The sequence below is a fragment of the Bufo bufo genome, chromosome 7, assembly GCF_905171765.1.
Source record: "Bufo bufo chromosome 7, aBufBuf1.1, whole genome shotgun sequence".
Classification (NCBI taxonomy): domain Eukaryota; kingdom Metazoa; phylum Chordata; class Amphibia; order Anura; family Bufonidae; genus Bufo; species Bufo bufo.
Genome location: NC_053395.1, coordinates 22,090,878 through 22,106,703, shown reverse-complemented (window position 1 = coordinate 22,106,703; position 15,826 = coordinate 22,090,878). Strand labels below are relative to the sequence as shown.

Here is a 15,826-nt window from a genome sequence, read left to right as displayed (position 1 = left end):
CAAGCCAATTGTGGCTCTCCAGCTATTGTGGAACTATAACTCCCAGCATGCCCAGGCAATGGTCTAGACCCGGGATGCTCAACCTGCGGCAACTCCCACCATGCCCTGCTGAAGGCTGTCCAGGCATGCTGGGAGTTGTAGTTTTGCAACAAATGGAGGGCCGCAGGTGGGGCATCCCTGGTCTAGATAATTGCCTGGGCATGCTGGGAGTTATAGTTCCACAATAGCTGGAGGGCTGACTGTGGGGCATCCCTGGTCCAGACCATTGCCTAAGCATGCTGGGAGTTATAGTTCCACAATAGCTGGAGGGCCGCAGGTGGGACATCCCTGGTCTAGACCATTGCCTAAGCATGCTGGGAGTTATAGTTACACAATAGCTGGAGGGCTGACTGTGGGGCATCCCTGGTCCAGACCATTGCCTAAGCATGCTGGGAGTTATAGTTACACAATAGCTGGAGGGCCGCAGGTGGGACATCCCTGGTCTAGACCATTGCCTGGGCATGCTGGGAGTTATAGTTCCACGATAGCTGGAGGGCTGCAGGTGGGGTATCCCTGGTCTGGGCAACTCTCTGAGTTAAATGCATCATCAACTCCCTTCTCTCTTCTGTTACAATGTATCGGCACAGTTACAAAATGGATTCCATGTTGTTTAGGATTGTCTAGACTGGGTACAATTGTAGGTTGGCGTAAGGTAGGTAGGTACACATTGGTGCAAGACGAGTTCTGTTCACTGACAGCAAGCAGAGGTAGTGAAAGTAGTGAAGAACTGAAACACAGGGAAAGTTGCAGAACGTTTTATTACAGGATGAATATGTTAAGCGTTGCTAAAACCCTACCGGAGTCATGTAGCCCCCCCCCCCCCCCCCCCCCCCCTGCTGATCCAGACGTCAGTTCTTGCTCCGTTACCTGGACCCCCACAATGCAGCATCAGAAGGCGCCGCCGCCTCGTGTCCAGCTGAGACGCACATGTGGGGTTTGGTTCTCGCTGAATGGATATGACACATCCCCTTAATTGGTTGCATGCTCGTTGTGGAATTTTTATGCACAATTTGGGAGGGATGCAAATATTTGCGGTCGTTTTCTGTCCCGTGTCACTGTTGCGACATTCCATCGTCCCGGTGCGCTGGTGCTCATGTTGCAGGGTCGTTCCAGATGTATGACATTAGATGGTTGCGATTTTTCAGTCACTTGTTTTGTTTTTTTTTTGTTTTTTTTTGTACAGTTAAAGTAGAACGACTTTATCGTATTTGCACAACCGTCCTGCAACTTTTACTACACAATCTACCTGTGGGAAATGATGTCACATTGCCCGTACTTTGCCGTGGTCTCATTGAATAATTTACATTGAGGTCACAGCACTTCAGATGAGTGGATTCAGCATCTGTGTCTATAGTCTGGAGTTCACTGACAACTTTATTCTATTTGTACAACCATCCTGCAACTTTTACTATACATTCTAACAGTTGTGCAATGATGTCACATTGTCCATATTTTGCCGTGGTCTCATTGAATAACTTACATTGAGGTCACAGCACTTCAGATGAATTGGTTCAGTATCTGTCTTTATAGTCTGGAGTTCACTGGCAACTTTAGGCTTTTGCACAACCGACCTGCAACTTTTACCATTCAATCTAACAGTTGTGCAATGATGTCACATGTCGGTATTTTGCCATGGTCTCATTGAGTAATGCACATTATGGTCACATCACGTCAGCTGAATTGGTTCAGTGTCTATCTTTATAGTCTGGAGATATGGCAACTTTATTCTATTGGTACAACCATCCTGCAACTTTTGTGTAATTATGTCACATTGTCTGTATTTTGCCGTGGTCTCATTGAGTAGCATACATCATGGTCACATTACTTCAGATACGTGGATTCAACATCTGTTTGTATTCTGGTATTAGATGGCAACTATGTCCTATTTGTTCAACCATCCTGCGACTTTTACCGTAAATCTATTGTGCCATGATTGATGTCACATTGTGTATATTTTGCTATGGTCTCATTGGGTAACACACATTGTGGTCACAGCATTTCAGAAGAGTTTAGTCAACATCTGTCTTTATAGCCTGGAGTTAGAGGACAACTACAACCCTCCTGCAGCTTTTACCACACAGTCTAACTGTTGTGCCATGATGTCACATTGAATAGCACTGATTGTGGTCACATCACTTCTGATGGGTGGAGTCAGTATTTTGCTTTTATAGTCAGTACTTAAATGGCCACTTTATCCTACTATATTCGCACAACCGTCCTGCAACTTTTACCATATATGCATATTTTTAAAGTGATGTACCACACATCCAGTATATCAGTAATATCTCCAAACAGTGCCATTTTTTTGTGTGAATGTCTTGCTCATAGCACCATAATGTATATTTTTGCATAAAATGGGGGTCTTCAGGTTTGGAGGTGGTCTCAAGCAGAATGAAGGCGGGGCTTAAAATGAGGGGATCTGCCGATGGGTCTCATCCTGTTTTCTGTCTCCCCAGCAGTTACAATCTCACCTCCCTGAGGCCGTATTATCAGGTGGATGATACCGAGGATAACCCCTACATCTGCTCATCTCACCGAGACAACGGGATGTTGAAATGCCAGGACATCCCCCCCAAATTCGACTGCTCCAATTTCAACTTCCCAGAATTCGGCAGCAGGAACAACTGTGATCTAAACCAGTACTACAACGTATGCAAACCCGGAGATCTGAATCCTCACAAGGGGGCCATTAATTTTGATAATATTGGCTACGCCTGGATAGCCATTTTTCAGGTGAGCCACTTTGTATTTATGGGGGCGTAGGGCGAATGAGGGTGGTCCGGGCCCCCGGGGGCAACGGTCCTGGGCCTCTTATAGCCCACGTATCAGATATACTTCCATAACGTAACTGTAATGCAGGCATCCTCAAACTGCGGCCCTCCAGCTGTTGTAAAACTACAACTCCCACAATGCCCTGCTGTGGGCTGATACCTGTAGGCTGTTCGGGCATGCTGGGAGTTGTAGTTTTGCAACAGCTGGAGGGCCGCAGTTTGAGGATGCCTGCTGTAATGCATGGGCATTGCCTCAGTGCCCGAATGGCCACTAGGGGGCATCAGAGGCAGACCGTATCAGTGCAGGAGCGGTGAGAAGACGCCTTCACGTTACTTTTTACATTTCTGTCCTGGTTTTGTCCCCCTGTCACTTCTGATTCCATCACCCGGTCCTGACAGGTGCGTCCTAATCGTATCTCACTCATCCCTAACGCGTTTTACATAAATCGTCGCAGTTTCGCGGTTTCCTTCATTTAATTACTCAGAACCTCATCGTGTAAATTCCGTGCGTTTCTCTCTGCAGTTCGCTAACTCAATCACAGCGGGGGATACAGATCTCCTGCGGGGGGGGGGGGGGGTAGCCTTAAAGGGTTATCACCATTTTAAAGGGGTTTGCCCAATCTCGGCTAAATACAATCAACTTAAAGGTTCTGCAAATTTCTAATCTACTTTTTATTTCAGTTCCACGCCATTTTCAATATCACTGCTTGCTTTTGATTTGATGGAAAAAAAGATCCTTGTTTCTTTTTCCTGAGCTAGCTCTGAGGGTGTGCTACAGTGTATCCCCTGTATTCAGTCCTGGGGGACAAATGCGTTTTCCGTCTTTGATTCCAGGCTGATACATTGTAACAAATTGCAGCTGTTGAGGGTGTCAGGAATGGTTTTCATTCACTACCAGCAAGCAGGGATCTATATAAATCCAAATTTATGTAAGGGCTCCCGCACACAAACATATATTTTTAGTCCGTGTCCATTTCAATGGGCCCGAAAAAAAAAAAAGGTAAATTACTCCGTGTGCATTTCGTGTCCGTATGTCCACAGGTCAGTTCTGCCCAAAAATTTAACATGTCCTTTTCTTGTCCGTCTCACGGATGCCACCATGTTTTTTTTGCGGATCCGTGTCTCGCGGACCGCAAAATACATATGGTCGTGTGCATGAGCCCTAAGACTGGACAAACCCTTTGCTCAAATTTTCGCTATACAGGAAAGGCTAATTCCGGGGTGCGACTACCTACATATCTTGGCAAAATGGACACCAGCTGTAGAGCCCATACAGAATCCCCACCCGACCTTCCCATGTAGGATTTACAAATGTAGCAGAGCTGAATATGTAATCGAATTGTTGCTTTTCTTCACTGAGTTTCTTTACCCCGCTCTTTTGCTGCACCATAATGAGTAGTTTCAAGTGACAAACTCAGCTCTACTACATCTTTAATAGTCTTTTCATCCTGAGCTACCTTGTAAATGAATACAATGTCGGAAATAAACCGAAGACTGACACACATCCAAAACAATAATGGAGATGGAAGTCTTGTCACTCTGTATAGCAATGCAGATTATATGCCGTGGAAAAGCTGGGTGACTACACCGTAACAGCTGCCGTATGTAGTTTTCGTCCATGTGTAGCCATCCAGGATAAATGAGAAACAGATTAATAGAATAAAATATTTAATAGCAATTGTTTTCCCATTTTCCTGATACAGAGCTCCAAATCCCCTGCATAAACAGTGTTAGATAATGCAATTCCCGTAGCCACCACTAGAGGGAGCCCGGGAGCTTAATGCATACTGCGTAGCCCTAGACCTAAATGATAAGACAGTATGCAGTGAGCTCCCTCTAGTGGTGGTTGCAGGAAGCTAGAATTGCATTTTTCATGCTGGGGCTTTGGAGCTTTGTATCAGAAAACTGGAGCCCAATCGCTATAAAGATATATTGAGCCATTACTCCGCATCCAGTGTTACACGGTGGACGTTCACTTTAAGGATTTTGAGCTGAGATAGGCGTCCTAAGCTCCTGTCATGTTTCCAGCCGGTCGAGGACTGCGGCATGTCGCCGCGTGAAGCCCCATGGCGCGTTTCAGCTTCTTTCTCCATAAATATGGCTGTGAATACGGAAGAATGTTTTAGCTGTGGGTATAAAATGCAGATAATGCGACTGCCGGGAGTGAGAGGGAGATTGACAGCCGAGATGAAACCGCACGGAAATTGACTGCTCTGTGTTATGTGGAGGCACGGCCGCTCTCGTGGAGCTGAAATTTATAGGTGTGCAAATTCAGAGGGAGCGCGACGCATTTATTATGGGTAATGAAGAGTCCACAGTCCTCACTGCACATATAGAATCTATAGGTCGTACCGCCTGCAGATACAGAGGCAAAAAATCTGTAGGATATAGACAACCTGGAGAACATAGATGACCTGGAGAACCTCATGTGATGGAGCTGAGACTGACAAAGTATAACCGCCAGTGGTGCTTGGTCAATGATCACCCAACCGAGGAGGTGTCCCCTTTATAGGCAGGGTCACATTAATGCTGGGTGGCATTTCCTCAGGCATGGTGATGGTCATACTGGATATCCTTGTCTGGTCACTCCAAGCTCTTCCATCTAGGACCTGTAATTCAGACAAGGTGGTTGTCATCTGCTGTCACCCCATCCAGTCCCAAACAGAGAGATCTGGTGATGGAGCCTGGCAGGAGAGCTGCTGAAGACCATGAAGAGAGGGCAGTGTGTGGCGGTGTTATATCTTGTTGGAACATCACATCTCCTAACTGAGTCAAGAAAAGGCAGTAGGACTGGTTCCACTATGTCCTGGACATATCCAAGGCTGGTTTTTGTGGAGGGAACATTGACCAGCCTTCAGTATCTCCAGGACATCGTAGGAACCAGTCCTATTGCCTTTGACAAGATAATGGCGCCCACACACAATGTGCCCTTCAAGGTCTCCAGCAGCGCTCCTGGCCAGCTTGATCTCCAGATCTCTCCCCCAATGAGACTATCTGGGACTGGATGGGGCGATGGATCCACCTTGGCCTGAATTACAGATCCAAGAATGGAAGAGCTTGGAATGACCACAGGAGGATCTCCAGCATCTGTATGACCACCACCATGCCATGGCATCCTGTGAGACCCTGCCTCATCATATGCAGAGCCCAAAATAAAGGGGCACCACCTTGGTTGTGTGATCATTGACCGAGCAGCGCTAGTCTATACTCTGTAGGCCTCAGCTCAATCACATGAGGTTCTCCAGGCGTTCCCTTTTCATTTTCGGCTTGTGTATTTTGTATATGTATTTTAAAAAACACTGAAAAATTACAAATTCTTACAGAAAAGTAGCAACATTACTTCCACAATGTAACAACAACTCTCTTTGCCTTAAAGGGGTTGTCTGGGTGTTTCTTATTGATGACCGATAGGTAACCAGTATCTGACTGTTGGGGGTCTGACTCCCGACACCCGTTAGAGGAAGCTGTGGCACTCCGGCGAGCGATGCGGCCTCCGCGCAGCTCACTAAGCACAGCGCCGTCCATTGGATAGTGGCTGTGCTTGGCATTGCAGCTCAGACCCATTCATTTGACTGTGCCTAGGCCATGCGATGAAGAACGTGAAGTCATTGGTCTAGGAAGAGGTCGCAGCTGATCGCAGGGGGTGCAGGGAATCAGACCACCACCCATCAGATGACCTTCCCTGAGGATAGCCCATGAATATGAAAATCTCAGACAACCCTTTTAAAGTGACCTTCTATGAAAAAACTAAGAGTGCAGACGGGGGGGGGGGGGGGGGGGGGGTTCTTGGTTCTTGGAGCCTCGTCTTCTCACAGAAGTGTCTCTCGGTGTCATTAATAGGCAGGACTGCAGGGGTTAATGTGCCGTGCGGTATTACGGTAGCGGGAACGTGGTTGGGGTTCCGCAGGTAATTATGCACATTATCTTCCACATGACGCTGATGGATCGGCCGGCGCCGCCTGCTGCACTTACTGGAAAAGTCTTAAAGGGCTTATGTACAAAAAACGCATTCACTCTGTGTTACCGTCTCCTGGTTTTCAAGATCTCTTCTTGCTGTAAGTGACTGGACACCACCGACACATGCCCAGGGCTTAATACAGGCTGATCTAATCTCTCACGGATGTAACGCGCTGCGAATCTGTAGGGTGTTCAGCCTCAGGATGTGAACTAGAATGTTTATATTCACTGACGGCAAGCAGAGATTTAGAAACTACAGAGAAAATGAAAGACAATACATGTGAACCTTTTTTTCTAAACAAATAAAATCTATCTATTATCTATTATCTCTATCTATCTATCTATCTATCCCATATCTATCTCCTATCTATCTATCTATCTATTATCTATTATCTCTATCTATCTATCTCTCATATCTATCTATCTATCTATCTATCTATCTATCTATCTATTATCTATTATCTCTATCTATCTATCTATCTCTCATATCTATCTATCTATCTATCTATCTATTATCTATCTATCTATTATCTATCTATCTATCTATCTATCTATCATCTCATATCTATCTATCTATCTATCTCTCTCTCTCTATCTTTCTATCTATCTCATATCTATTATCGGTCTATCTCATATCTATCTATCTCATATCTATCTATCTATCTATCTATCTCTCTCTATCTTTCTATCTATCATCTATCTCCTATCTATCTATTATCTATCTCTCATATCTATCTATCTATCTATCTATTATCTATCTATCTATCTATCTATCTATCTATCTATCTATCTATCTCTCTCTCTCTCTCTATCTTTCTATCTATCATCTATCTCATATCTATTATCTATCTATCTATCTATCTATCTATCTATCTATCTATCTATCTATCTATCTATCTATCTATCTATCTATCTATATCTATCATCTATCTCATATCTATCTCTCTCTCTATCTTTCTATCTATCGTCCATCTTTCTGTATTTATTGGGCCTGTGCCGCACAATCTGTTCTTCATTTCCTTTCACGGCACAAGGTTATGGAGTATCATTTGAAGATTTAGGATTTCCTTTGGCCCAGTGAAGTCCTGGTCTGCGCCCCTCCTCCCCTCGGAGAGCCCCCACAAATCACCCAGATGGGCAGCGATGTGACAGACAGTGAGCAGGAGAAGATGGAAGAGGGAGAGCTTTCATTTAGGTGACATCGCTGCTAATGAGATCAGACATTTCATGCATGAGGTGTGTGACAAAGTGTTCTGCCGTGTAACTGGAGACCCCCGCCGCCCGTCACCACTTACAGGTGCAGCCACGTTTTTTTTCTGACACCATTTAAGAAGCCCCCCCTCCCCCCTAATTAAAGGGGCTATCCACTTTGGATGTTGGACAGCTCCCCTGATGAAATAATGACAGGGTCTTCTGTAATCTGTGGAGGAATCTGGCAGTAAGTGTTCCATTTTCCAGCAGCGCCCCCACAGGCAGTATTTAGTATTACACTCTTCTCATTGAAATCAATGGGTATTCTTTGTAATATATGGACACGTTGGGTCCTCCAGACTGAGAGACGATGAGTTATGAAGGAGGGTCCTAAACAGGAGACCCCTCTCTATTACACGGGTGACAACCAATAGATTACAGCACCCACAGGGTGGTCCCCCACCTTCCCTGTATGACAAGCCGAGCACTGGGGCTTATATTAAAGCCTAACTGGGGAGATACGGCAGCTGGGAAAGCTGGGTGACTCAGAGGCCTGTATCGTTGGCTATCATTTGTCACATTGACATTTTAAGAGAAATTATTCTCAAAGGGGTTGTCCAGTCACTCTATAACCATGTTTCAAGATCTCTGCTTGCTCTCAGTGAATTTAAACATTCATTCTTTACAGTTAGAGTCTGAAATCCCAATCCTACCATCACACAGCTAGGGGTTTTGTTACAATGTAACTGTCTAGGCCAGGGTTCAGCAACCTTCAGCACTCCAGCTATTGTGAAACTACAACTCCCAGCATGCTCCATTCCCAGTATCAGACTGGTGGGGGGCTGACACCCGGTCCCACCTCCGGGACTTGCTCCTATCTCCAGAACAGGGCCCCCCTATCCACCCAAGCCAGTGCTCAGCTACTCTCGGAACGCCAATCGCGGTGAATGGAGGGTACGGCTGCTCCCCTTCACTTTGGCGGGGGGTGGGGGGGCACTCTGGAGATAGGAGCAGGTCCTGGAGGTGGGACCCGCACCTCTCTGACATGAGACAATCCTTCTAATCTGGGAAATGCTTTTAATTAGGAGTCATTTAAGCTATTATATGTAAGGGCTCATGCACACGACAGTACGTATTTTGCAGTCCGCAAAAACCCCCCCAAAAAAACGGATGACACCCGTGTTGCATCCGTTTGTTTTTGCAGATCCATTGTAACAATGCCTGTCCTAGTCTGCAAAGAGGACAAGAAAAGGACATATTCTATTTTTTTGCGGAACGGACATGCGGACATACATTTAAGTTTTTTTTTTTTTACAGACCCATTGAAAAGAATGGGTCCGCATTCGGACCTGTAAAAAAACGGAACACAAATGAAAAAAAATATGCGTTCGTGTGCATGAGCCCTAAACCACATTGTTTCCATTCACTGACAGCAAATTAAATTTCCATTAGACAGTGGCTTTATTTAGTGGATGAGCCCTTTAAGGACGAGTGATCCCAGACTCCCTCACTGCGTCAGATGCCCCCTCCCCACCCCCGGGTTCCAGACAAGGTAGCTGAGGGCACCTACCTGCAGGTCTAACTCCTCCAAATTATTAGGGAATCGGGCGGATTAAGGAAAGCTCAGGAGTGGTCCGCTGGCGGCAGAGATACAAGCTCTGACAACTGGACAGAACGAAGACTTCCTCGGCAAGTCTCTCGCTAAGGGCTCATACGTATTTTGCGGTCCGCAAAAAAACAGATCCGCAAAAAATACGGATGACGTCCGTGTGCATTCCATATTTTGCGGAACGGAACAGCTGGCCCCTAATAGAACAGTCTAATCCTTGTCCGTAATGGGGACAATAATAGGACATGTTCTATTTTTTGGCGGAACGGAAATACGGACATACAGAAACGGAAAGCACACGGAATAACTTCCGTTTTTTTTGCGGACCCATTAAAATGAATGGTTCCGCATACGGTCTTCAAAAAAAAAAACGGAAAGAAAATACATTCGTGTGCATGAGCCCTAACGGAGACAGAAATTACAAGCAAATTGTAAAATCCTCATTATATTTCTCGGAAAGTTCCAATTATTTCATCTTCCTTCTGCTAATCTCATTCCGGCTGTGGGAATACAGGTGCGACTGCCCGCGTGATGCGCTGGATGGAGATGTAGCAGGAATGAGTTTGTCATTTGGCCTAATTTGTGCATTATCTGTGATTCCGGAGCTCCAGCCAACGCGGCAGATGCTCTTGATGTAGATAGATGTAGCAGGGTTGCATTGGTCATATCTGTGGTTATAACATTACAGCTAACGTGATGCACTTGACATAGACTGATGTAGCAGAGCCGGATTGGCCATTTGGATTAATCCATGCATTATCTGTATCATTAACTGCTGATGCACTTAGTATAGACGGACGTACCAGAGCTGTGTTTGTCACTTGGCGCAATTAACTTGTTATCTGGCAGCACAGTGCTACACGTGGGAGATTGACTTAATATAGACAGATGTAGCAGAGCCGAGTTTTTAATCGCTTCATGTACTATCTGTTGTTCTAGCACCGAAACCGATGATTTGTATGGAAGATGTACTTGGTAAAGCAGTAGCGGGTTTGTCATTTGGCCCAATTTATGTGTTATCTACGGTTAAATTCAAGTCCTGTAGCCAACTTGTCTTCCTGCAGACTTGATCTCGACAGATGTAATGAGCTGAGTTTGTCATTTAGCCTAATTCATGTGTTTTCGGTTTGTTGAGCACTTTATATAGACCGATATAGTCGAGCTCAGTTTGTAATATGGCTCCGTTCATGTATCATTACATAGGACTTTAGCTATACCTTCTGCATGACCCCATTCCAGTGAACACAGCGCACACACCAATTACATAACATATTTAGCTCTGCTACATCAATGTGCTCTTTAAAGGCAAAGTAAAACTGAGGCCATTGGACCTAATATACACGTGATGCATGTGATAACGCAGCTCCAGAAATTCACCCTTGTCTGCCACATGGATCCGGCACGGCCGGTCTGACTACTAATGCAGAAATACAGCATCATGGCATAGATCTCCGAGTAGCTGAGCCGGTCTGGATCCTGGGAAAGTTGGGTAACAAACCCCAGCTTTTGGTCTTTAGCACTTGCCATGCACTCACGGGTCACGTCCAGGCACTTCTGATGTAATGAAGAGCTTGATTTCATCCTCCTCTCTGCGGCTTCAGAGTAATCCTATTTATATTAGAGGTCTGGGAAAGGCCGCAGAATCCAAGAGGGAGAAGACCCCGTCCATGGGTGCACGGTCAGAGCCAGGGCCACAGCCGCTGGATGTGCAGAGCCGACATGTGTCACCATTCACTTTCCCAGGTTGTAAAAACAAATATATCCTGCGGGCCTGAGAAGAGCCCAAATATAGAGTCACTTCTATACATCTGTACCAAATAATACAGATATATAATGCCAAGATATTATTGCTATACAAAGCCAACATTATAGCATATAGTGCCAAGATAATACTGCTATATACAGCCCACATAATGGAAAGATATCACTGCTATATACAGCCCACATAATGGAAAGATATCACTGCTATATACAGCCCATATAGTGGAAATATAATACTGCTATATACAGCCCATATAATGGAAATATAATACTGATATACAGCTCATATAATGGAAATATAATACTGCTATATACAGCTCATATAGTGGAAATATCATACTGCTATATACAGCCCATATAATGGAAATATAAGACTGCTATATACAGCCCATATAGTGGAAATATCATACTGCTATATACAGCCCATATAGTGGAAATATAATACTGCTATATAGAGCCGATATAATGGAAAGATAATACTGCTATATACAGCTCATATAGTGGAAATATAATACTGCTATATACAGCCCATATAGTGGAAAGATAAGACTGCTATATACAGCTCATATAGTGGAAATATAATACTGCTATATACAGCTCATATAGTGGAAAGATAAGACTGCTATATACAGCTCATATAGTGGAAAGATAAGACTGCTATATACAGCTCATATAGTGGAAATATAATACTGCTGTATACAGCTCATATAGTGGAAATATAATACTGCTGTATACAGCCCATATAATGGAAAGATAAGACTGCTATATACAGCCCATAGAGTGGAAATATAATACTGCTATATACAGCCCATATAATGGAAAGATAATACTGCTATATACAGCTCATATAGTGGAAATATAATACTGCTATATACAGCCCATATAGTGGAAAGATAAGACTGCTATATACAGCTCATATAGTGGAAATATAATACTGCTATATACAGCCCATATAATGGAAAGATAAGACTGCTATATACAGCTCATATAATGGAAATATAATACTGCTATATACAGCTCATATAATGGAAATATAATACTGCTATATACAGCCCATATAATGGAAAGATAATACTGCCATATACAGTCTACATAATACCATCATATAATGGACACATAAGAATACTGCCATATATATGGCCCATTTGTTACCACCATATAATATAAAGATATTATATAGTACCAATATAATACTGCACATAATGCCTATATAATACAACCATATAGTACTAATATATGTAATTTATATGATAATATATAATATTACTTTAAATATGCATTCTTCAAAGAGGTTAGCATCACTGGGCAATGATTTGAAGGTGCAAGCCTTGCAGGACCAGGTCCAGACTAGTCTACCAGCCTTTATTCACCCATGCAAGGGTCCAGCTCCAGGAAGCCTTTCTCAAGCATGGTTATTGGGACCATCTGAAAATAAGTAGCGCCAGTAGTGCCTGGCAGCCGCTAATTGTTGTGTCCCTAGGTGTATAGAGGGAGTTGGCCAGCAGCTCTCAGGACAGAGCCGGTATGTTCACCAGCTCCACCAGTGGACATGCAGGAAGGCGGCATCTAGAACAGGGATCAGCAACTTTCAGCACTCCAGCAGCTGTGAAACTACAACTCCCAGCATGCATATTTGCTCAACTGTTCTTGTAACTGCCATAGAAGTGAAAGGAGGATTCTGGGAGTTGTAGTCTCAGAACAGCTGGAGTGCCGGAGGTTGCTGATCCCTAATCTAGAACCTTCAATCAGATGGTATAATCAAAGGAAGCTTTCGGCACCATGGTCGGACCAAGTGTGCCTTACAGTGCAAGTCTATGAGCTGAGATTTCCACCGAGCACTGGCAACTGTGTAATACTTAATTTCTCCTGCGGGGGAGCTGCAGGAAAATGAAGCACTTGCTGCCAGGATTGCACATTGATTACAGCTGTGATTTTCTTATTACTGGGGGGTCATTCTTCGAATTAAAAGGGGTAGTTCAAAGCGGAGAACCCTTTCAAGAAGTGCAATGGACTCTCTAAGGCATAATTAAAATTGGAGTATCTCTTTAACTGTGAGACATCTGCATGTGAATCTACCACGCTGTGGGTTCGAGGGGGGTTAGCAATGTGCTGGAAAAAAAGAAATAATGCCAAATTTAGGGCAAAAAAAGCAATTTCATGGTCCTTGCAGCATAAAAAAAGAACAAATGCTGATTGTGCGTCGGCCTAAATTAAACATAAAATATGCATCTCCATAGAGTCCGACCCCAGTGTTGTTGCTGAAAACACAAACTCCGCGTGGGGTTTTCTGTGGGACGGATGCGGCAGTTTTTTATTGTAGAAGCTTTATTGTCTGCGGCCTGATGATCGCGCTACAAATGATGAGAATGTATCATGCTGGCTGTGAGTTGCGGTTGCCAGCTTTTCTGCCATGAAAGAGTTAAATCAACCTCCCTGCTGGTCTCTGGCCATAAGGGGTTAACTACTGTTGCTGGTGACAGTTTAATGTTGGCACCAATTTCCCAATTACCAAGCAAGTTGCCCGCTGACCAACTAGAAAAGTAGAATTACATGCTGGTTATTCAAATGAACCGCCGACCGTGTGATATATGGCCCAGCCATAAATTCCAATTAATGTCGGCAGTGGGGTCTCTGTGCCCCTTTATCTTCTCTGCCATCTCCACCAGTGAAAAGTACAGAACACACAGACTGGAAAAGTGCAGTGTCACCTAAGTGAACAGTCTGGGTCCAATATACACTGGTGATCAGGAGGCGATCTCAGGTTAAGAAATAATTTCATGTTGTGAGCGCACAGACCTTCGTCTGCCTAGAATTAATTATCTTCTTTATGCATTTTAATTATGACAAAGGAATTCGAAACGCAAATGCAAAAACAATGTAATAATTTTATACTTTTTAACCCTTTATATTCTTACTAGGTACTGGCAAATTCTGGATTTTGGTGATTTGTTTTGGTATTTTGTCAATTGTCACTAGAGTTATGAAGTAATAATATTCCCTCCTATGTACAAGAATATAACTACTATAATACTGCTCCTATGTACAAGAATATAACTACTATAATACTGCCTCCTATGTACAAGAATATAACTACTATAATACTGCCTCCTATGTATAAGAATATAACTACTATAATACTGCTCCTATGTACAAGAATATAACTACTATAATACTGCCCCCTATGTACAAGAATATAACTACTATAATACTGCCCCCTATGTACAAGAATATAACTACTATAATACTGCCTCCTATGTACAAGAATATAACTACTATAATACTGCCTCCTATGTACAAGAATATAACTACTATAATACTGCCTCCTATGTACAAGAATATAACTACTATAATACTGCTCCTGTGTACAAGAATATAACTACTATAATACTGCTTCTATGTACAAGGATATAAATACTATAATACTGCTCCTATGTACAGGAATGTAACTACTATAATACTGCTCCTATGTATAAGAATATAACTACTATAATACTGCCTCCTATGTATAAGAATATAACTACTATAATACTGCTCCTATGTACAAGAATATAACTACTATAATACTGCCTCCTATGTACAAGAATATAACTACTATAATACTGCCTCCTATGTACAAGAATATAACTACTATAATACTGCTCCTGTGTACAAGAATATAACTACTATAATACTGCTCCTATGTACAAGAATATAACTACTATAATACTGCTCCTATGTACAAGAATATAACTACTATAATACTGCTCCTATGTACAAGAATATAACTACTATAATACTGCTCCTATGTACAAGAATATAACTACTATAATACTGCTCCTATGTACAAGAATAAAACTTCTATAATACTGCTCCTATGTACAAGAATATAACTACTATAATACTGCTCCTATGTACAGGGATATAACTACTATAATACTGCTCCTATGTACAAGAATATAACTACTATAATACTTCTCCTATGTACAAGAATATAACTACTATAATACTGCTTCTATGTACAAGAATATAACTACTATAATATTGCCTCTTATGTATAAGAATATAACTACTATAATACTGCCTCCTATGTACAAGAATATAACTACTATAATACTGCTCCTATGTACAAGAATATAACTACTATAATACTGCTCCTATGTATAGGGATATAACTACTATAATACTGCTCCTATGTACAAGAATAAAACTACTATAATACTGCTCCTATGTACAAGAATAAAACTACTATAATACTGCCTCCTATGTACAAGAATATAACTACTATAATACTGCTCCTATGTACAAGAATAAAACTACTATAATACTACCTCCTATGTACAAGAATATAACTACTATAATACTGCCTCCTATGTACAGGAATATAACTACTATAATACTGCTCCTATGTACAAGAATAAAACCACTATAATACTACCTCCTATGTACAAGAATATAACTACTATAATACTGCTCCTATGTACAAGAATATAACTACTATAATACTGCCTCCTATGTACAA

General features: G+C 42.7%; 1 protein-coding gene across 3 annotated transcripts in view; it reads left to right on the top strand.

The window, feature by feature from the left end:
- Positions 1-15,826, top strand: part of CACNA1H (calcium voltage-gated channel subunit alpha1 H) — a 382,070-nt gene that overhangs the window by 239,234 nt on the left and 127,010 nt on the right. For all 3 annotated transcript variants that reach the window (XM_040439279.1, XM_040439277.1, XM_040439276.1), the window contains exon 7: positions 2,496-2,772. In XM_040439279.1, coding sequence (XP_040295213.1) covers positions 2,496-2,772 — 277 coding nt within the window. The remainder of the gene's footprint in view (positions 1-2,495; positions 2,773-15,826) is intronic.